This window comes from Mya arenaria, chromosome 11 (assembly GCF_026914265.1).
Source record: "Mya arenaria isolate MELC-2E11 chromosome 11, ASM2691426v1".
In the NCBI taxonomy this organism is placed as follows: Eukaryota; Metazoa; Mollusca; class Bivalvia; order Myida; family Myidae; genus Mya; species Mya arenaria.
Window position 1 is genome coordinate 58,574,777 of NC_069132.1, and position 22,893 is coordinate 58,597,669.

At 33.9% G+C, this 22,893-nt stretch overlaps 3 protein-coding genes across 6 annotated transcripts in view; 1 reads left to right on the top strand and 2 right to left on the bottom strand.

The window, feature by feature from the left end:
- LOC128208174 (protein transport protein Sec23A-like) lies at nucleotides 1–17,827 on the bottom strand. Of its 4 annotated transcripts, none has more exons than XM_052911604.1 (20): nucleotides 17,769–17,827; nucleotides 16,760–17,048; nucleotides 16,250–16,336; nucleotides 15,968–16,045; nucleotides 15,168–15,326; nucleotides 14,572–14,805; nucleotides 13,412–13,570; nucleotides 12,759–12,874; nucleotides 12,058–12,181; nucleotides 11,391–11,561; nucleotides 10,683–10,789; nucleotides 10,062–10,215; nucleotides 9,137–9,288; nucleotides 8,467–8,554; nucleotides 7,870–7,956; nucleotides 7,262–7,417; nucleotides 6,435–6,500; nucleotides 5,713–5,724; nucleotides 4,166–4,198; nucleotides 1–2,497 (listed from the first exon to the last, which is right to left on the bottom strand). In XM_052911604.1, the coding sequence occupies exons 2-20, from the start codon at nucleotides 17,036–17,038 to the stop codon at nucleotides 2,408–2,410; spliced, it is 2,352 nt and encodes a 783-aa protein (XP_052767564.1). In that variant the 5' UTR covers nucleotides 17,039–17,048; nucleotides 17,769–17,827; the 3' UTR covers nucleotides 1–2,407. The 4 variants fall into 4 exon arrangements, with proteins under 4 accessions (XP_052767564.1, XP_052767562.1, XP_052767565.1 ...); XM_052911602.1 differs by having other exon boundaries at nucleotides 17,708–17,827; XM_052911605.1 differs by lacking the exon at nucleotides 17,769–17,827 and adding an exon at nucleotides 17,511–17,629.
- LOC128208647 (threonine aspartase 1-like) lies at nucleotides 17,827–21,163 on the top strand. The gene is made up of 5 exons (XM_052912194.1): nucleotides 17,827–17,970; nucleotides 19,080–19,147; nucleotides 19,938–20,006; nucleotides 20,551–20,671; nucleotides 21,075–21,163. The coding sequence occupies exons 1-5, from the start codon at nucleotides 17,937–17,939 to the stop codon at nucleotides 21,161–21,163; spliced, it is 381 nt and encodes a 126-aa protein (XP_052768154.1). The 5' UTR covers nucleotides 17,827–17,936.
- Nucleotides 21,164–22,483: 1,320 nt separating this feature from the next.
- LOC128208648 (ferroxidase HEPHL1-like) overlaps nucleotides 22,484–22,893 on the bottom strand; it is an 84,796-nt gene continuing 84,386 nt past the window's right edge. Inside the window, exon 15 of the mRNA XM_052912196.1 lies at nucleotides 22,484–22,489. Coding sequence (XP_052768156.1) covers nucleotides 22,484–22,489 — 6 coding nt within the window. The remainder of the gene's footprint in view (nucleotides 22,490–22,893) is intronic.

The following is a 22,893-nucleotide window of genomic DNA, read 5'->3' on the forward strand; positions in this document are numbered from 1 at the left end:
TCAAGTTTTTACACTTTATTCTGACCTTCTTCAACACTGATACATAATTAAAGCAACAAAAACATATATGCAGGAAAACAATAATACTCCATCAAGGCATAATGATCATAAATCTAATTTCAAATACAATTATTTCTATCACTGATACAATGGAAAGCAGCTGGTTTACATGTACACCATTAAAACACTAGGGGGCTGTTGCAATAAACGATTTGTTATAACTTCAATTATCGAAGTATAAACATCACAAATGGCAAGAAATAAAAAATCTATTTCATTGACTTTGTGTTTATTTTCACAGCTGGCTAAGGTTCAATTCAGATTAATACGTGGCAAAATAATGACTTGGACGATATTTCAATTTTCAACTTAAATTGGCCTTTATTGAAACAATGCCCATGTAATTGCATGTTGAATGGCAGCAATGGTCAAAAACAGCACAAACCCTCAAACCCTTTAGTGATACAATGTGATCCGGGCTTGCTTATAATATATAGCAGGGCTTGTTATATTTGTTCATGCAATGCCATAGTGCAACAATTAGGGCTTGCTTATCCGAAAATCTAATTTCGGTGACTGGATATGGAACTGAATCAAATCCTTTAACTTACATGTGCATCAGTCAGCTCAGTTGAAATATTTAAATGTTAAAATCATACACAATAATAGAACTATATATGAAGATGCAGCACTTAAGATCATGGCATTATTAAATCTAGCATGTGAAATACAATATCAAACAGAGATTTTATGTAAAACATTTACTGTGCAAGATCTATTGTATAATAGTCAAATAGTTTTTTTATTAGCTTTTCAACTATTACAGATGAAATTACAATAAAACCTAACCCAAATTTCTCGTAAAAATCTTAAATGTAAGAAGCTTTTATATACAAAAGACGTTGGTATGATTTCTTTTAGCAAAAATTACTTAAACCTTGATTATACAAAATAGAAAATAGTTTATTGTGAATATCATATAGATCATTAAATTTTCCCTTTAAATCTTTGAACTCTTCAAAAGGAGACCATTACAAAAATAATACCAAAATAGATCTAAATATTTTTTAAAACAAGTGAGTGTGATTAGCTTAATCCTGTTACAGGACTTAAGATTCTTCGAGAAATTTGGGCCAGAGGGCAGTTACAAATCCATGGCACCGAGGGGAAAGAAATCACAGGTACAAACAACATTCAATTGGTTACAGGTATGTTCAACCAATGGAAAAGCAGAACGATGATAAACATGTTTTAAATCCTTCTTACAATGAAGGAAAAGATCTTAATACGAAGAAAAAATGAATGTTAAGATAGAAAGCATTTGTTAAGTGACAATTTTCATAAACATATTCTAGTTTTCCCATTCATGTGCCCTTCTGATATATCACAAACACTGCCAAATAAAAATATGAATCAAATGTCTTTATAAAATGTAGTGGTCAACATTCTATTTTGTCCAATGAGAGGGCAGTTTTTCCTAACATTAATTTCAGTAAATCAGTAGTTATTGAATTGCAATCAGGTGAAGCTGTAGATATAAATTGTGGCTGGCCCAGTTAATTGGTAGTTTACACAATATGATGTAGACCAGTAAAATCTTATTTTTTTTTTTTTTAAGTATTTTGAAAAACAAATGGTTATGAAACACAGTAACATTATACCATTTATTTTGGTAATTACATACAACCGTACAATCTTTTACCATTATTTAGAGACTTTAAACCGGCTTTAAAGTATGCTTTAAAAAAAACATTAATTGTATTGAAATAGAAGTGTGACTAGTATTTAACTCATTTTTACTGCTTAACAGATTAAATGGAACTATTAATAACTGAATGATTTATATACCTGGAAACCTGCCTTTCAAAGGCTTCCAAGCAGAGAAAAAAATGCTGGTTTAAAACAAAATATGTAAATCTCATCTATGTTGGCAGATAAACTTTCTTTTGCAATTGACATGACGCCAAACCACCCTCAAATATATATTCATAACTGTTTAACCAATGGAGGGATTTAGTGGTCACATGATGACCTTATGTGGACTTTGGTTCGATATATTTTATTGTTATTAAATAAGGCTGGTAATTATGGTCGTATCTGAATGGGTTTTAATTACCTGATACTATATAGGAGTCATTTAGGTACAATTATCTTATTTGCAATAAACAATTTTCTCAGGTTGATCACCTAAATCAAACAGTTACAAAAATTAAGAATTCAACAATTTGGCAAATCTAATGTCCTCCAGTAAGCAAAACTTGTCAAATTCACTGATAATTCTCCCCTTGCTGAGCCTCAAATGAGGAGGCAATGGTCACATGAGAGTAGGAGTTGTGGTCACATGACTGTAGGTGCTATCAGTGTGGGCGTGGTTTATGAGGTCAGAGGTCACATGTGGGAGGAGCCATCAAGTAGAGGAGGAGACGGCCAACTTCTTCAGGTGCTCCATAAACACCTGCAAACTCACATCGTCTGTCAACACTGCAGCTGCTCCCTCCTGAAATACACAGAAAAGGATTTTAATAGAAAGTTAGGCCTAACAAAAATATAATGTTTGTTTTGGGTGACCGGACCCTACCTAATAAAAATAAAATAATAATAATAAAAAACAGCAAAAACACAATCCTCTTAACATAAACTGTCATTGACTTTTGACAAAGAATAAAGCTCCATAATAACAGCAATATATATGAGTTACATTTGGAAGAAATAGTGCTATTTGCAAGAAAATGATCTTAACCAAGAATATTTGGGGAAAATATATCCCTACCTCACCTATCTATGGATTTTGTGGATATTGCCCTTAAACAGTGATTTGTTCAACTTAATTTATTTTTAAAACAATTGTAAAGAAAGTTTATACACTAAGTCACTCTTGTTGACAAGATTTGCAAGAGATAGTGGTCTTTTGTTGTGGGTGAAACCAGAGATCCTGGAGATAACCCACTTGTCTGGCTTTGTGCTCACCTAACAAACTCACATGGCACAGTTATTAAATGGATGATTTTAAAACCATCAACTAGCAGTCATTTAATTCCTACTGGATTAAAAGCAAGAGCCCCATGAAGCAAACTTCAATATTTATCTATTATTATTTTCTCTGTGGAAAAGGGGCATATTATTTAAGATAAATCTAATAATACCAAAACTTGCTGAAATAAAGCCCCACTGTTCCCCTGGTTCCAAACCATTTCTCTCCAAGTTCCAAGACATTCATGCAAGACAGACAAATACAAAGTGTTCACTAATCTAGAGGTGTAAGATATCTAATGACATACAATAACTATAGCTTGTCCTTTTAACTGTAACCAGCACCAAGCACTAGCTCAACCACCACTGTTTTTAACATTCAAGCCTTGGGCTTCTACAAATGCTTATTTAGAAGCTAGTAATCTTAAAATAAATTTGATTTAAAGCAGACATCATACACATCATACAAAAGTTTACCACAGGAATAATTTCAATTTTGATTCAATGGTACCAATTCAAAGACTGCCTAATTTACTTCATTTAGGAATTACAAGTAAGTAAAATTCTTGTGCACTTAAGTTCAATAAATTCATAAATCAAAACTGTTGTCATTTATCATTCTATGTTTTATTTAAATAAAGACAACAGTGCTGCAGAGCGAATATCGATGCTCGTCTATGGTTGGTTTTCTAGCATGTCAAAGAAGGGGCTTTACTCAACAATGATTTAGAGGTATGTGTCAGTAACAGACCTTGCTGTGTGGATATTGTCTATGGCAACATGTGAACCAAGTTTTTTTCTGAATATCTTGAACAATTTTACAACGGTTATGTCCTAGATTAAAGCTTTTGCATGACGGACGTCCAGCTACGTCTACGACACCAGGCTATGACAAAACCTTAAAATTTTCAAGAAAAAGACAAGCTAAAAATTACGCAGGCAGAGTGGATTATGTTCAATGTAAAAAAACACACCATCATAAAAACAGACAAGATAAAATTTACAATGAAAGAGGGGGAAAAGCTCAGAGTATAAAAACAGCATCTTTAGTTCTTTAGTTTCGGAGTCAAAACCTGAAATCCTGCATGAAATAAAATCCCTGAAACAAAAATTTATTGGACCCAAAAGAACACCATGATTTGCCCGCCACTTTCCTGCCACATGCCCCGGGTGTTGGTTAGATAAGTTACTGTACCTGTTGGGGCCCTGTACCCCCAATCATGGGAACCTGATAATTGGGTGTTATACATTAGAACAACAGCAAGTATGCGTAGCTTAGGAAGAATGGTATGACTTGTGTATTGCTCTGTCAAGGATTTATCATGATAAATTACCACTTTAACGAGCTTAATAGAGGTCAGAGGCAGTTTCACTAAAGATCTTAAGGCTAGAGACCATAAATTTTAAGGCGTAAACACATTTTTAGTGTTACTGCGTTTCTATGAATAATCAACATTTAATGCAGAAGTTTTGCTTGTAATTTAACTTGTGTCCCCAAGGACCTATTAAACCATGAGCGAGCACAAGTTTTACGACTAAGAGATCCTATTCAGACACCGGGCCCTGAACACTCTCAATCAGCTTATTATTAGGTTTAAGACTCAGATATTTTATTGAAATGGGGCCCTGAATCTCCATTGAAACTGATGTCAAGTTCCTTCATAAGTAGTCTACTTAATATTCAAACAGATTTTGTTTGTTGAGAACTTGAATTTTAATGCTACACGGGACATTTTTGAATCCTTTTGTTTATAACATACCATTCATCCTAAAATGGTTACAACAATTAAAAAACAAAAGATATTTGGTGAAATAAACTCTTTATTAAGCTTAAATTGTTACACACCACAACCGTTCAAGACTTTTTAAATATTTCATTAACTATAATTAGTGTTTACTCTTATGCCTCCATAAAGGGGAACGACAGATCGACTCAGAAATAATTATTTAGAGGGTCTCTGACAAATAATGGCAACATTTACTTAAATCTTTTATTATTATTATAGGTTTTATTAGTTGATTATAAAGAGTTTGCACATGTGCACTGACTAGTATAGAGACATTTGCGCCAACACTAACTAAGAAACTATTCAGTTTTTACTTTAAACAAAAAATTCAGCAGCCTGGCTGCATCCAGCTTAAGCCAAACTTAAGCCAAAATACAGTTTTAAATAAGCAAATACTATAACTATACAATAACTATTACATCTAAGGTATATACGATATCAAGGGTGATGTTTATACTTCAGAATGTTTACAAGTTGAAGGCAGAAATCACATAGTGCCTTAACTTTAAAGGGCAATATATAGATTGTTGGATTTTTTTTCATTTAAATACATAATTATGTTTAACTCAATTGAATTAAATGATCAAAAACAAAAAAAAGCATATCATTTGTGTACAGATAAAAAATATACGCCTCCTTGGATGGGGTTTTCTGAATAAAAAGCTATGTGGCACAAATTCACAAGTTAAACAAAAATGCCAAAGTATTGCTTATATTTTCTTTTGTACACAAATCATACTCTTTTTTTACTTGATCCTTAAAGTCAATTTTGTTTAAAATAATAATGCATTTAAATTTAAACAAAAACTGTTTTAAATCAACCTATATTGTGCCTGTTTAAGGCTAATAAAAGGGAGAAAGTGCTCTGAAGTCTGCTGAAAGTGATATTCTACTGACTAAATTTTCCACTAGTACACACAGACAGATGAACAGACAGAGAAATATGAATACTGACCCCTGCTCCGCCCTGAATAATGAAATATGAAACAATATGAAACAATATAGTTGTTAGACTTTCTCCAAAACGAGACACATCAACATGAATGCAGTAGTTAAGCAACTTAGCATAATGCACAAGTCTTCTTATGTTAACAATTTACAATGGGGTTCATGCCAATTTTATTGGTTAAGCCAGTTATACATAATTGACCAATGACAAGCAGAAATGGTGTCTATAGTCGAGTTATAAAATGTAATGTTTTAAGCCCCATGTCAATTACATTTTCTAACCATGTGACCCCACGGTCTGCAGCACCATGTCTTTTTTAGACCCTTGCTAAAACCCTGAACTATGACATCATATTTCCCAATGATGTCAAATTCCCTGATCATGTCCAATTCCCCTTAAACTTCTTGATGATGTCATATTAATTAGCCTTAAGCCCTATTTCTGCTTGTCATAGTTTGTTAATAAATAGAAACCTTTAAAGTATAAACATATATTTTGATTACGATGACTATGCATGTATACCATGGGAACTTTGATTGGGTGACTACGTGAGATTTTATGCGATGGGAAAATGCAATTATCGCACAAATAATTATATTAATATAAGAAAGCAAATCAAATCAAAAACATAACTGTCAAGTCAAAATCTTTTTCAAGCAAACATTTTTTTAATTCTTGCAAGGAATAACGAAATTCAACTATGAGATGGAAATAAAAGATACACTTACCCCTCCGTAGGCGTACATGTTGTTATGAGTCTGTGTTGGGTTGACGCGCGACAACAGGAAACGAGCCTGAAACGATCACACACAGTCACTATTGAGGTAAGAACAGACAATTATCGAAGTTGTTGAGATAATATAGTCGAACCCTGTTAGCTCGAACTCGCTTGGCCCCAATTCCTCGTTGGGTCGAACTGGATGTAAAAGACGGATTGCCTTATACTGAAGGTATACATTCCCGCCTGACTCGAATTTTTGGAGGCTTGAGGAAATTTGCCGGTCCCTGGGTGTTCAAGCCAACAGAGCTTGACTGTATTTCCAATTAGCATGTATGTTTAGGTAATTGAACCTTAAAAAATAAATGTAGAAGAGAATTAGGCTCATTATTTATACACTAAGAGATTTTAAAAATGCAAGGCTCCAAAAATGAGATTGTCTTTCAAATAACAAAGATATTATTTAAAAAAAAATCAATTCCTATTTTGTTCTGTACACAAACAAATTCCCAACTAATCCTTAAAGAAAACAAAAGCTACTAAGAATGTCAAAGTCTGATGCAAGGCCTGTAGTAAGCACCCATATTTTTCTTGTCAAAGTCATCATGGACTTGATCTTTGATGGACTAACATCAAATTTAATAGGAGTCATCTACTGACCATGACCAAGATGCATACCAAGTTTGAAGACTTTTTTGTTTCAAAAATTATTAATCAATAATCAAAAAAAGAATGTGTGAGCATGATGACCAAACTGGACAAATTAATCTGTATGTGTCAGCCATGCTTTGCATGTGACCAAAAAAGTTTATTAAGAAAACAATAAGCTCTCCTTACCTGTGATCCGCCAGCAGCTGTGTCGATGTATCTTGGCATGGGGAACCGTGTCTGCAGAATCTCCTGAGCGTCGTCTATTGGAGCCTGTAGAAGCTGCTTGAAGTTTTCATACTCTGGGAGTTCCTGGTACTTCTGTTGGCGCCACTGGTCTATAGTCTGAGAACAACAGGGGAAGATAAATGGTACATGCAATATAAAGTAATGGTTCTCACTTGCTCACATTAAGCAGTACCTGGGATCAAGTATTGCTTTGGGACTTGCATGTTTCATATTAAACAAGAAGATTGAACATATACTTTTCCTAAAATTTGTCTGTTTGTTTATCACTTCTCGGATTATGGTGAAAATTGTTAACGCAAAATAAAATGTATGTCACAGTTTAAGGTCCATAAAAAATATCTTTACCAATTCGTAGTCAAAGATTACAAAGTGAATTCTTAAATGACTTTTATAACTTTATGATATTATGGTTTGTAAGATTAACTGAAACTAATTTTCACTTTCTATTAAAGAAATACTGCATGAAATGCTGCCACATTGAAGGAATAAAATTGTGTTCATTGCTTCACAAAGGGGGGGGGGATCTGGAACTGTTTTTTTTTTCTTACCTCTCCATGATAAATAAGAATTTGGAAGAAAGTGTCCATAAGAAGTATTCTGTCTGGCTGTATGCTACTGGTATCCAAAAGCACGGGCTGGAAAAAATAAAAATATATATATCAGGTAAATCAATATGGTAAACTGAAATGCTGCTAATGCATTTATATTTGTCTATGATGGAGAATGTTTTCATTGTTCTCGTTTATAAATAACCCCCATATCAGAAAGTTAACAAGGATGCGGAGCTTCTCGAAGCTCTAAATATCGTTTGGATGAATGATAAAACTATTCACTTCTATGGACACAAGTTATTGAGCATTCTCCTTGACAATATGATACAAAAGTTACTTCACCCAATATGCCTGTGAATAAAAATTTACACTCGTGCTTAAGCACTTGATTATAGTCTGGTTGTGGATGCAGTAACTATAACATAAGCATTTCAAGCTATAAAAGACATTATTATATAACATTAAAAACATCTAAAAAAATAAGACTGACTTTTTGCAAAATATGTTTTGGAAATTGCCGATAGTATAATTATGCTTATGACTGTCTTAAGAAGTAATAACTATGCAGTTGTTGAAAATACACAAAGTTTGTACCTCGGGCGTGCCACTGAAGGAATAAGCATACAGAATGGGTTGTATCATAATCAAGCTCTGTGTTAAATCTTCTATATTCAGCATGTATCTGAAAAGAAATAAAATGTCAACAATGCAGGCAGTGTAAGAACGATTTTTAGTATTCAGTTCTGAAATATTATAGGAACGATTTTCACTTTAGCAAGAGTGCGCCAAACAACTGCCTACGTTGTCTGGGCATTTTTTCTTAGATTGCACAAGGGACACAGCTCCACATTAACTAAAGCTAGAGTTATGTGCCTTGCTATATGTGTATGTATTGTCTCTGGCAACTTGTGTACCAAGTTTCATTTGAATATTTTTTGAGATATGGCCAAGATTTAAGTTTTTGCACAATGATGCCAACAACAACACCAATACTATTTATATGACCAAATCTAGACTTTTTTCTCTGAAAAACAGACAAACAAATATTGATTAATTTATTAGCAGGAATTCAAAATCATACCAATATAATACCATTTTATTATTAAAGATAAGATGTTACTCCATCAGCAGACCTGTGATAAAAATATTAAATACATTTCGAATAGAAAAGTTTTGTCAGTTTTTACTCAATAATATTTGGATTTACAAAATCATGTTACTTCATTTTTCTACCAAACAATGAGTGACTATTTCTAAGACCTACCTGTAATATGAAGTTTCATCAGGGCTATTGTTGAAGACTTGTAGGAACTGTGACCGTCTCAAGTGAAACATAAACTGTGGGTACAGGGAGAAATTGTCCGAGAACCGGAACGAGTTCTGGTCGTCTTTGTGAAAGTCTCCAAACTTTTGACACTAGAAAATAGAAATCAGAACTTTGTACTACTGTTGTCATGAAAATGATTAAACACAAACACTGTCTTTATATCATTGAATCTCTCCTTGGGCATGTTTAATTAAAAAGTTTTGTTTTTTATTTCCTAAACCTTGTTTTAATTTTTAATTTCTGGCTTAAGCTCAGATTGCACAAATTTGGAACAAAAAAAATAATTACACATTGTCTGTGATTACATATTATGTATCCTAGTTATACAGGGCTTTCATTAAAGGAATTTTTGAAGTCCCTAAAAATGACTAAAAACTTTCAAAATTGAATCATTGGAAATACAAAAACTTCAATAATTTTGAAGAAAACTTCCAAACTAGAAATTCTAGCATGGAAGTTTAAAATATCAAAACCTTGTGCCAATATTACTTTTATGGTCACAATTTCAATCAGTCTTTAAAAAAAATGAAATATGAAATATTATCATACAGGTCTTTGAATTTGGCAAGTTAAAGTTGCAAATTACTTGAATTTTAACATACTAGTTGAAAAAGAGTTGAAAAAGATATAAGAGTGGAAAAAGATATTGTATTTGCGAGACTTGAAACTTCCACATTTCCGTGAAAAACTACCAAAATTGATACACAGGAAGTTCAAACTTCCAGTTTCAAATTCTTAATTGAAGCCCTGTAGTTATACTGGTATTTTTTTATCATTACAATAATTAAGTAGTATCAGATTCAGTTTTCTTTTAAATGTATTAACAAATCTAAAAGTTAGCCCAAAGCACACTAATTCTTACCAATCGTATAAGCATTCTATCAAGCCATCTGAGTACATCTGGCCCGTCATCCGTCTCTGCACGGAACACAGCAGTTCTCGCCATCAATACAGCGGATGCTTCCTGGTCAAAGCCTGCTGATATATGCTGGATATTCGTACTGGCATCCGCCCAACTGTAGGAGGTTTTAGAAAGGGGTATTAATTATTGATTTGTTTGAATCCTGTGCAAATAATTTATGCATTTACAATCTTATAAATATAGTAATGTCTTTTACCATCCCCAATTCCAAATGAATTCAAAATCAAGTATTTTAAAGACTACATGAAACACAATAAGCCGATATAGGTCTTATCGTATGACGTACGCTAAAAATATGATATGTCATAAATAAGTGGCAGGTGACAGGTTTAGTAGGTCAAAGATTTTTCAATGATATATACCTTTCTTTTTATGTAAAACCTATTTGATAAGATTAAAAAAGTGGACAATTTCAAAAATTAACAATAAGAATTATTTCCCTTGTTGCAGTTCACATGTACTTGGGTTTGCAATATTATGTTTATATTTTGTAAACAAGCTTTGGTTCACCTAAACTAGATGCTATAATATCTGTACGGAGGAATCATATTTCTAACTTACTTTCTGGCCACAGTTGTGACCCTGACTCTACGTTGCCCGCTGGAGTGCTGGTATTGCGTGATGTACTGTATGTAGCCTCTACCACCCTGGGGTATGGGCGCATTGTGCTGCAAAACAATCAATAATAACTTTAAATATTTATCCAACTAATGAACCTGAGATATTACTTTTATTGAATACTTTGAGAGGACAAAAACTATTTTCTCAAGCATTTAGTTTGTGATGTTTCACATTAAGTTCACAACAATATTGCAATCAAAGTGTTTTTTCCACCATTTTGGGAAGGGGGTCAGGGCCTTTCTGAGTGGGAAAAGTGTTATTATGACTAAAATTGGGAATTCCAATTTTGCTTAGAAATGAACATGACCTCTTTAAGAAAATGTCGACACTTCCATACAAAAAAATGTTTCAAGGATATTGAAAAAACAACATTTAATATTTTTTTTTTTTAAATATTAACACATTTGGGAATGAAGTATGTGTTTATCATCGGGAATGACCCAAATTGGTCAGAAAAAAAATAACTGAAAAGCCTAATTTAACAAACTCAACCTTTCCCTGTCAAAGGACTGTGGCCCCTTTCCTGGGTAGCTGAGTGAGCACTTTTACACCAATTTTATAACCTAATATCATTAACAAATTAAACACAGAGTTTATTATTGTCAAATATTTGACAAACATTTTACACAGTCAATTCCGGACACTTACCTGATTGACTACTTCAAAGAAGAATGCTAGGGTGCTGTTTGGGTAAAGCCCGCACAGTTTCCACTGACATGTGCCGCCCAGACCCATCTCTGTGTCTGATACTGACGGTCCCTTGATCCCTAATGACACACAGGGGCCGATAGCTCCTGATACTTTCAATTCTCTGGAAGTCTGAAATACAGAAAATCGTTTAAGCATGGATACAGAAAATCTTTAAAGTATGGATGTACAAAATCCAAACTGTATTTATAGCATCCATTTCTATTTTTAAACTAACATCAAGTTCAGTTCAGTAGTTGAAATTAACACAAGCTTGCAAGCCCTGCACTGGTAAAATGTTTTTGGGCTTGCTCAAAGTCTGAATTTTATATAGCAGGGTTTGTTCCAAAATTTGATGCCAAGAAAAGTATAATAATTCCGGCTTGTTCATCCAAAAGTCTAACTTCGATGACTGCAAGTTAGTCAACAATATTATCATGACTAAAAGATGAACAGTTAATTGACAAAAAAGTTTACTGACATTAAGTTTACAATCATTTTCTTTTCTAATTTATACTATCCTTTAAATAATATATAAAATATCAAACTCATTCTCAAAATATTTCTGAACACATTTTATGAAAAAAAAATGAAATTTAAGACCAACCAACAAAGAAAGTCATTTTACCTTGACTTCTACTGTTCCTCCAAATGCCATTTTGAACTCTCCCTTTGCATCCTTGGAGAAGACTCGCTGGAAGGTCTGTTTGAACAGCGAGGTGTTGAACGAATCTCCCATCACCATGTGACCACTGTAAGTAATGAAGAATTAACAATTAATTACAGAACATTTGTTTACATGAAAGTTATAACTCAGACCCAAAATGGCAAATACCTTACAAAATGAAAATATCTCATGATGATGCATAGCAGAATGGTCTCGGGAAATATATCTTATTTGGGAAATATTTTTCCAACACATATGGAAAGGAGTAATAGGTATATAATGGGGACATATAGATTACTTTTGCTTATCATATGATATATAACTTTCCCATCTAAAGTAGCCCTAACAGGGTAAGAAAAAATCTATAGAAGTGCTTCAAATTATTAAAATTATCGCAGTCGATATTAGAATGAAGTCTGTAAAAAATCTAAAGATAGCTATCAATTCTGTCAATATTCCATTTAAGAACACAAAAACTATTTAATGCATTACTTTTGTACCCTTTAATTTTGATTAAACAAAACTAAGCTGACATGCCAAATCTGAAGTCGGAACCAAAATGGTTGTTACAGACTCGTAAGACTGAGAAATACATATATAATCAATAATGGATGCCTTAGAAGACATCATCAATAGTGTGTTTACAAAACGAAGAAGGTTACCCAGTGTATCTTGAACAGAACTTCATCTCATGAAGGCCAGTCTGGTCCAGGGCGCAGGAGTAGATGTCTATCACATGACCATTATTTGCCGCTCTGTTAGCTAGGCCCTCATAATGCTGGAAAACATAACAATAATAGTGATGTAGCTGAACTGAGTTGCTCATTCTAACCAATACATTTGCATCTATTCTTTCCTTTGAACTTAACTTTAAAAAGATGAAGACAGTCTTAGCTTGTACTCTCATTCAAACACCAGCATAATTGTTATGGCGTTTGAAACATGGAACTCTAAATAAAGGTTTGATGGTTTTGATGGTCATTAAGTAAATTAATAGTCTCCACACCCACTACCAAAGTTACAGAAATTGAACAACAGCGCGCTTACGAGGGTAGTGGGTGTAGCAACTGGTTTTTTTCACCATATTGTCATAAGTAAATATTGTTTTTTTATTTACAAACTTCTTTTTACATGGTTTAGCTCTGTCTTCTAGGTTACCTCTGACATGGGAGTCAATTTATGGACATAAGTGAATATTTATAATTTATTTACATGCTTCTTATCTTCTGTTTTCTTGGTAACCTCTGATATTGGACTTAATTTATGGAGAAATAATGAAAACAATCATACAATACAACATCTGTTTGGCCCCTACCTTCATAGCTTTCTTCATGTATTTACAGTTGTCCTTCTCAATGTCATGGTGGGACCTGATGGGAAACTTCAGCTCCTCCCCTACAACCATCCCCGGCCCCTGGGTGCATGCACCGCCCATAAACAGCATGATCCGGGCTCCAGTGTTGGGAAATGTGCACTGTAAAAATAGACATAGATGGATTCTAACAATGCCCATGAACACCATTATACATGCTTCCGAGTGACATATAATACACTTCTCTTGATCTTAATCTTGTTGTCAAGATCTGCCTTATAAACATGAAGCTGTTTAATCCTGTCTCTAAGCATATTTTTAAAATTGGGCTGATTGTTTAGGACTTTAAAGGGACTGTCTCACAGATTGGCACCAAAAAAAGTTTTTTTTTGTAACGAATCTCAGGACAATCATCTAATAGAATGTGTTACGCTTTATTGTCAAAATTGTAAAAAAAAATACCAAAATGTTAAAAAAAAAAAGGTGTCGGAGCCCGGGTTTGAACCCGCGTCGCCAAAATTGAAGACTGGCGTCTTCCCTACTGAGATATCAAGGCTTACACAAGTAGGGTGACATAATTAAGCTATAAACCTACCTCGGTAATATCACGTGATAACGCCGACTAGCCAATCACGCATAAGGAATGAATTCTACCCGGTAGACATACCCACTTACTTTTTTTAATGGAAAAATACAAAATAACTGCTAAACTTAAATAAATTGTAAACTATGTGCTACTTCAATAATTAATTTTCAATGCATTGTACACATCGATGCTAAGTTTATGTCATTTTTCGATTTTTTTTTTTTTTGCTATTTTTTCATCTGTGAGGCAGTCCCTAAAGTTAAGTTAACAACATTGTTAACATCACCATTGTTATCTTTCAAAGTATTCACTTCTCAGACTGTTTCAAGGATAACGTATTTCTACAAAGATTCGAGAAAGTTTTTAAAAGTAAGAGATGCAGTTCATAACATTTTTGAGTTCCACAAAGTTCTGACCAATCAGCCCAACAACTCATTCACAATCATCTATCTTTTTGAGCTTTACAAATCTGCAAATTGCACCACAACCAAATTATCAGATCAAAAAGTATGTAGGACAAATCTACTATGCATGAACTTGTCAAACAAAGAGTTATAAAACCATGAATACAACTAACCTCCAGAAGTCCAACAGCGATGGACAGAGCCACGCCAGTTGACCGTAGGGGTCTCTTGCCCTGTGTGACAGGCCACGGGTCACGCTGTAGCTCCCCTAGCAGGTCTGTTAGGCTGAAGTCACATTTGTGTACAGGCTGGAGGAACCTGTTGGAGGGTAGCTGCTGTTGTTGTTGCTGCTGCTGGCCTCCCCTTGCTGCTGGCGCTGCTCCGCCTTTACCAATACCAAGCATGTCCTGAGAGAAAGGCAAATATTGCATAAAATTAAGTTTGTAGTATATATATGTCTTTTAACTTTTTAATATCTGGCTACGATTTCTTGAAAGACCTTAAGCATGGAGCCAAATATCTTACTTTTTAATACTGATTTTACTAAGTAATCATGATTACTAAACTGGAAATTAATCATGTGCATTAGGTTATAAATATGTATATACAAAACAACCTCAAGTCTTCATTAACCCTTAACACATCTAATTCTGGAGAAGATAATATCGAAAAAGTGTGTAGTTTACTATAATTATATATGCATTTATTGCATTTTGAGTTTGACAAACATAATACATGTAATCTTGACTAGTATTATTCCTGACTATACCTGGATCTGTTTTGCATTGAGGTCCTTTGTGCCCCTAAAGACATAACTCTTGGAGCATCCCTCACAGCCCAGCTCATGTAACTGAACCATCTTGCCGTACGTGATCAGACCAATCAGGGCGTTAGGAGGCAGCAGGCTCAGAGACATCTGTAGTGACTCCTGGCAAAGGATATATAATGGTGGTTATTTTCTAATAAAAATAATCCTTATTATTTGCCTAACAAATAGTTCCTGGTTACACAACGCGGTTTCTAAGGAATTTGGATAACTACGGTCATGTGTTTTCAACCTCTCGCAAGATTTCTTAGCACTACCAAAGATTATCATGCAAAATCTTTCTTTTTGCACCTTTATTCAGTGGGAGCGGCCGCTCCAGATAATATAACATGTAAATGTTACAGTTACAGTAGAATTATAGAATTTTTTAAGAATTGTCAACTAAAGGGTTAAGCTCTAGTGAGATAATGAAAAAGTTCAGTTGAAATGTTACAAAGTTCTTTTCTGATGCCCCCCCATGTAGATTATTTTCATAATGCCAATGATATCAAAAACATGGGAATAATTTGTACACACTCTATAATAGGTTGAAAACACTTAAGCTAGCAATAATTCTGTGATGTTGTTATCCTTAATCTAGACGAAAGTGATTGGTGTTTGTTAACATGATATTTACAAGTTTGGCTTGAAGAAATATCATAGGCACACAATAGATCACACATCATATACCAGGTAAGTTAAATTAAATGAATTAAATGACACAAAGTATTCAATTTTCAATACAAATAAAGAGATCTTCTTACTTTGATAGCTTGCAAATCATCTTCCTCCATACATGTGTCAAGAACAATCAAGTAGACTGGTGGGGAACAGGTTGCTCGCTGTAAAAACAGTGACAGTTATTAAACGTATTACATGCTATTACTGTTGACATACACTATCTTCAGAACTAATTCATCGCTTAAGTAATATAACTATACAAAAGATATGTTAATGAATGAAAATTCTGTTTAATTAAAATAAAAAATCAAATAATGTTTTTTAAACGGATTAAAACTGGAGCACATAATATATTTGGTACATACTGTGATGGTGTATTCAATGGTTGAGAACTGTGGGATAATCTCCGCTGGCTGGTGTTGCTCAGTAATTGCGGCATATTGTGGTGGAAACTAAAACAGAAAACACAAATGTAACATGATTGATACATGTGCATGTAACAATACATCACATGAACTTGCACAAATTTAGAAAAGAACAACCTTTTTATTGGTGTTGATATCAGATGGATTCCGAGTTCAATCAAAATTTTAAGGTTTGTCGATGATAGTACTAGTTATCATTCAGGAATGGTAAATGTTTCCCAATCACATGTGCATAGCAGATTTATGAAAAACAACCGTACATAAGTCCATTGCCAAAAAAGCTGTAGAAAGCTTGTGTTACATGCGTATCATTGCAACCTTAATATAAATAAATCTTACCATTTGGTGAATTAATCAAAGATTTCACCAGTACTGAGTAGGCATTATTTTATTGACATAGGCCATGTATGTTTTTGTAAATGGTAAACCACAATTAGAACTTCTACTTACAGGGTTCCTCTGGAAGCAGAAGTTACAAGACCAAATCTTTGCCCTATAGTCCACCTGGCAGTATGGATTGAGAACGGCACGGCAGGTGGGTCTCGTACACAAAACGGGGTCATACTGAATAGGTGGTAAGTCTGGCCTCTCTTTGATTGGTGTGTAGAGACATCCTAGTGGTACCACCATCCTTGTTGCCTCAAGTCGGCTTGATGGCCAAACATTCCAGCTGAATCGAACACCATCTCTGTCTTCATTTTGCTGTATAAACTCTTGGTATGTTGCCATTGTGCTATGGCTGAAAATAAAATAAGAATACACACACTAAAACTATATACTCATTATGCACCAGTCAAATGTATTCCCCGCTATTCTCGAAAAACAAAACCAACGCATTCACTTGCCACTGAAGGTAAAAACATGCCTCATTTTCCCCACTATCCCTGGTTTACCGCCAGACCTGGTGGCTGTGGTTACAAGTGACTGGTGTATTACAGACCTATCGTTCCTTTATAAAATATCAATATTTCTTCTAAAATGTATTCCAAGCTATATGAAAGGAATAAAAATATAAATAACAAATGGTATTGTTCTCAATTGACACAGTACTTGCTTCCCTGTATGATCAGTTTCATGTTGTTTTTTCTTTTCAATTACAAGTTTATTTCGTCAATTCTTATTAATTTAAGGTATTTATACACAATATGTTGGCAAAGTTTGCCACTCAAATAATTATTTATACATCAAAATTGCATATAACCTTTCTTTTCGTGAACGATTTAAACGTGTCCGATGCCAGCATGTCAAATTTGACAGGTCATGTTTTTACTATAATCTTGTGTAAACAAAACGGAATTCCCAAACATAACTGGACTTATTGATGGCAGAGAGGCAATTAATCGCGTCAAATACGTGTATATATTAGTCATCAACAAATCGGCCATAGCAATATATTACCTTTTTACTAAATGATACCAAATTTGATGAAATTACTTGAAGGTTTTAATAAAATCTCTACCGGTTCTATGCCACGTATCCTTCCCAGTACGCCTAAAATGACGTCATTAGGCTGACTGCGTTAAGACTTTTTGGCTTAAATATTCAATGAAGACGTAAACCAGTCAGGGTATTCCCTTATTGTGCTCGGTCCTAAGAAAACAATTCTGATCGAAATTCAGGCCTCTTGATGGAAAACAGGGCTTTCATTGCTGTTCATGCAGGTTTGCGTACCAATAAGATCAGTATTGATACTTCCCGGTCATTAAGATAATTATCATTAGTAAATAAAGTGAGGGTTATCATGAAATCCTATTCGCCCACATTTGGATTCGTACTTTCGTACACATTTTGGGTGCTCAAAAGAACCAAATCCAACTGCGTCATAATTTAATTACTTTCATTTAAATTGAGTTAAAAATCTAATAGAGGTATTGAATTCGATACATGTGTTAGCCTGTAGATCCGAGACATGGAGTTACTTAACCCTTTAAGGACTTACGCCCCTTGATGAAACTTAACAACTGTTAAAAAATAACAACTTTATTTATTTTATACAAATACCATGAATATGAATTGAACGTTGAGTTAATCTCACACTGTGCCACTATGATATATATATCAGGATGTTATTGTAATACATGCTACTGAATAGTCACATTTTGACCAGTTGACATTATTTCAAGAGTTATGCCCCTTGAAGGCTTGATGTTGGATTTTGATATCTCAAACAACCAATGTTAAATCTAATTGGTTGATCACATCTCACACATGTTTTCATGTTATTGTAAGACAGTGTATTGCTGAAAAACATTCACATTACACTGACTCGACTATTTATTACAAAATTTAGAGTAATTCCCCTTGATGAAATAAAAGAAATGTAACTTAATTTATTTGAAAGTTCAGTACATCAAAAACTACACCTTTTGGTGTATCCCGCATGTAAAGGGTAACTACACCAAAAGGTGTATCCCGAATGAAATGGGTTAAACTCACAGTTTCAACACAGCGGTACGCTCAGGACCCCAAGTCCTGATAAACTGCTTTCCAGGCTTGCTCAAATTGGCATTTTATATAGCAGGCCTAAAATTGAGAAATATAGATGCGGATCATGCCAACGTCACTAGAATCGGATTAGTTCATCTAAAAGTCTAATTTCAAGGGCTGTCAATAAGAAATAGTCTAGGTTGAATAAATCTCACACATGGGTATATGTTAAACAGTACATTTCTGATTTACTTTATAGGAGTGATGCCCCATGATCAATATAGGGTTACTTAGGTAAGGTAGTTTTTATCTGATTTGAAACTTAGTGTTTTTTTTATTTCAGGTGCTGGCTATCATTCCAGGGAAAAGGAAAACAGTTACAGAAAATTGTGTTCACAGACGTGCACAAAGGTAAACAAAGCCGTTTTATCCCATACATAAAGTCTGATATAAGCAATAATGTGATAATATAAGGAAATAGTAAATTAAAACATAAACATGCCCTAACTCTATTACGGTATAAAAATGTGAAATGGTATTTTGTTTTAGGTTAAAGTTCACGTATGGTGAAATCATAATTGGTAGTGAACCATTAAATTTCATGGATTTTGAGGGTAGAGCCAACCCCAAATTTAAAATGTGATGAAATATTTTTCCAATTTTTATATTATTATTAAAAAAAAATTCAAACAGAAAAAATCCACAAATATTAGTACCTTCTTCAGAAAAATATGAAATTTTGTGCCAATGAATATATTTGATTTCAAAGTAGATCTATTTCAGTGATTTCTTGATATTCCTTGTCATTTCAATATTTGAATGTTACAAAAATCTATGGGGAAATATTGCAAAATATCTATCTGAAACAGAGGAATTCCCTCTTCTCCTGAAATAAATCAGAATGAGATGATGCAAGTTTGAAGATATTATGTGGCCTTCATGTCAACAAACATAGCATACTTATAATCGTTCAATTTACTTGGTTCTAATGATATTTCTTGGTACAAATAGTTTGGCTTGAAATATAACTCTTGGCTTATCAACATTTTGTCAAATTGTATCATATTTGTGAATCTCGCTTTAATGTACAGTATTCACTTGAAATTCGAGATTTAACATTGTGATATTTGGTCATTTGGTTAATAATATGCCCCATATTTGCCTATATTCTTAAGTGTAATTAAGTGTTGGTATATTTCAGGTTATGATGAAGCTGAAGTCAGGGATGTCTGCGTTAGATGCTGTTACCCTGGCAATACAGATGCTAGAGGTATTTATTTAGTCTGGATGAGGCAAGATAATTTTCATTTATTGAAATTTTAACCAGTTCATTTTTTTGACTTATTTACATGTAAGATGTAAATGAAAGTTTGTTGTTGGATTTTTTCAATTGGAAATCAACAATTATTCTGTTATCCTGTAAAATGAAATGAATTTCCAGTTTGTAAATGCATGAATATTATTGAAAATACATTTATAATAAAAATGTGTTTCAAATAAATGTCAAGATCCAATTAATTTTTATGGTTGCTGGGCACAAATGGATATCATATTTTGCAAGTTGAATTTGCTTTTCCAAAAGGAGCAAATATAGGTGTCAGCGGGTCTGAGTAACAATCCATAAAAAACCTAGTTTTTTCTTCATTTATGCTTTTCACGTATTTCAGTTAAGCACAAAATGACACGTTTTTAAGATGTTGTGTTTCAGACATACTATGGTATATGTCTTTTGTGACACTTTTAGTAAAATAATGTCAGTGTTTGTCAATTTGAAGACCCATGAAGGAAATCTAGCCATATGTTTTTCTTTTAAGGATTCCCCACTGACAAATGCTGGCCGAGGGTCAAGCCTCACTCTGGAGGGAACTGTTGAGTGTGACGCCAGTGTTATGGATGGCAAATCCCTTGTGTATGGGGCTGTAGGGGCCATCTCTGGTACTGTTTATTTTATCTGTTAGTTGTGATTGTTTTTGCACAAAGTTTTCCACTTTGTCAACATATTTCCATTTTTTTCATAAATATAAACAAATACACAGATCAAAATCAAGTATGTTCCTTAAAGTGCATGATACTATCATAACAATGGGCATGCTGTATATCATTGTAATGCCAATAGTAGAGACTCCTTATTGATCCAAATACTAGCTGTGTATGTCATCAATTTTGTTGAAACAGCTGCATGCCATTTGATAAAAAAGGTTCAAGGCAAAATATACTGTAGGTGTCAAAACAGCTGTTTCCATTAAAAATGATCAACTTGAAGTCAAATGTTTGTATTTGTCGTTTGTCATTTTTGATACAATAATATATGTATGTAGTAAATTTGTTTCAAATCTAGGGGTACAGAATCCAGTTCTTGTTGCTAGGAAACTGGCGGAGGAGCAGTCAACAGGAAATATGGTGCTTGGAAGAATCCCTCCATGGTAATGATCAATCTTAGACATATAGTAGTTTATGCTTCAGGCGAAGCCCATTGGTTTGAACTCCTAGGGACAGGCAGAAATACCTCAAGCCTTGGGGAAATTAGACCAAGCAGGAATGCTTAGGCCTAAAAAAAAAATACATTTGGTTTGGGTTACCCGACCCTACCTACGGAATAGGCGCCGACCCTACCGTTTTTATATAAACTAAAAAAAAAATATTTCGTTTTTTTTTAATTGCTTTTTAATATTAAGTTTAAACCATAAATGCTTGTACAGAAGATAGCTTTAACACCATTCTCCAATGATGAAAATTATATTCTTATATAAAACCTAATAAAAAAAATAAATAAAAAAAAATAAAAAGCCTACCTACCCTACCTATTTTTTTTAAGGATGTAACCCTAACCAAACAATTTTTTTTTTTAGGCCCTACCTTCAGTATAAAGAAATTGGTACTAAAGTTACATTCAGTTCCAGCCAAGGAAAATGAGCCTATAGTAGTTTTATTCGTGCGTTAAATTTTTTGTACTGATACCATGGTTGTTCCTGTAGTTTTCATTGTATTAGAAACAATTACAAATAAATAGGTGGAATGTATTTAAATTAAACAATTTAAAAACGAGTGCGTTAGAAGATTGAGTGAGTGTATTTCGATAACCAGCTAACAAACTGCACCCCAAAAGTCCTTATGCAGCGGTAATTTCCCTTTGCATTATATACAAACTTCTCTGCTAGTCACTGGATGAACACTGCGAAGGCGATTAATTGCATTCAGGTACATTTATTTCAGCAATCAATGGTTTCACATTTGGAACTGTACCCGGACTGAATATGTGTATTTGAGAACGGGTCACCTGGCATGTATACACAATAGGACCTGATATAGACAATCACCATGTGACCTTTGAAGGCAACAACTTCGTGTTCGACGGCATGACTATTGATACAGTATCTGTTTTGCCGGGGATGGGCAAAATGTCCGCATGATACCCGACCAACTTGGTAAAATCTAGCCTATAGGATCTGATCGACGAACGTTAAATCGTTTTTTCGAATCAATATTTCTGAGTAATTATTATATTTCCAAAAAAACGTTTGATCCGTTAGTTCATAGCACGTTAAACTGGTTTCATCGTTTAGATATTTTGACGCCACGAATGATTCTTAATTGTTGGGGATTAATTACATCATGTGTACAGAGCATTCTTGTTCAGCATACATTCAGTTTCATAATTACCACTTTCATTTCTATATATAACTTAGTTGTATGGTATGGCATCTCACACACTGCATTACAGGACGTAATCGGTTGCGTTGTGGTCAGCTAGGTCTGGAACAAGAAGGGATGTTTGCTTGGTATAACGTCAATTCATGTGGGAGGATTCGTATCCAACCTGGCCGTTTGCCGAAAGCAGAGACCACACGTCGGTATTACATCGGAGCAGTAAATGTGGAATGGGACTACGCGCCGACCAAAATTCACTTTATTACTGGGAAGAGTTTGTTTGGTCCTACGAGGTAGGTTTGTCATTCTTTTTTATTTTACTAGTTTTCAATTAAACGGCAATAAGTATCCTACGGTATTTAGTTTTATGTGAGTATTTCGTATATTTATACATAAGGGAAAAACCTTTGTTATAGTTCATAATTGGCATAGGAATGTTATTGGGTGTATGGTAACATAATATTGTTCTGGTTTAACTTAAGTTAATTGAACTGATTACGTTTCAGTCC

Excerpts from the sequence above, each read along its gene's own strand:
- LOC128208174 (XM_052911604.1), bottom strand. The coding sequence starts at position 17,038 with ATGGCAACATACCAAGAGTTTATACAGCAAAATGAAGACAGAGATGGT. Across the intron at positions 16,046-16,249 it reads CCATTGAATACACCATCACA|CGAGCAACCTGTTCCCCACC; the intron begins GTATGTACCAAA and ends CTGTTTTTACAG. Across the intron at positions 10,216-10,682 it reads GTCACAACTGTGGCCAGAAA|TTGGGCGGATGCCAGTACGA; the intron begins GTAAGTTAGAAA and ends AACCTCCTACAG.
- LOC128208647 (XM_052912194.1), top strand. The coding sequence starts at position 17,937 with ATGGAAAACAGGGCTTTCATTGCTGTTCATGCAG. Across the intron at positions 17,971-19,079 it reads TTTCATTGCTGTTCATGCAG|GTGCTGGCTATCATTCCAGG; the intron begins GTTTGCGTACCA and ends TTTTTATTTCAG. Across the intron at positions 20,007-20,550 it reads TGGCAATACAGATGCTAGAG|GATTCCCCACTGACAAATGC; the intron begins GTATTTATTTAG and ends TTTTCTTTTAAG.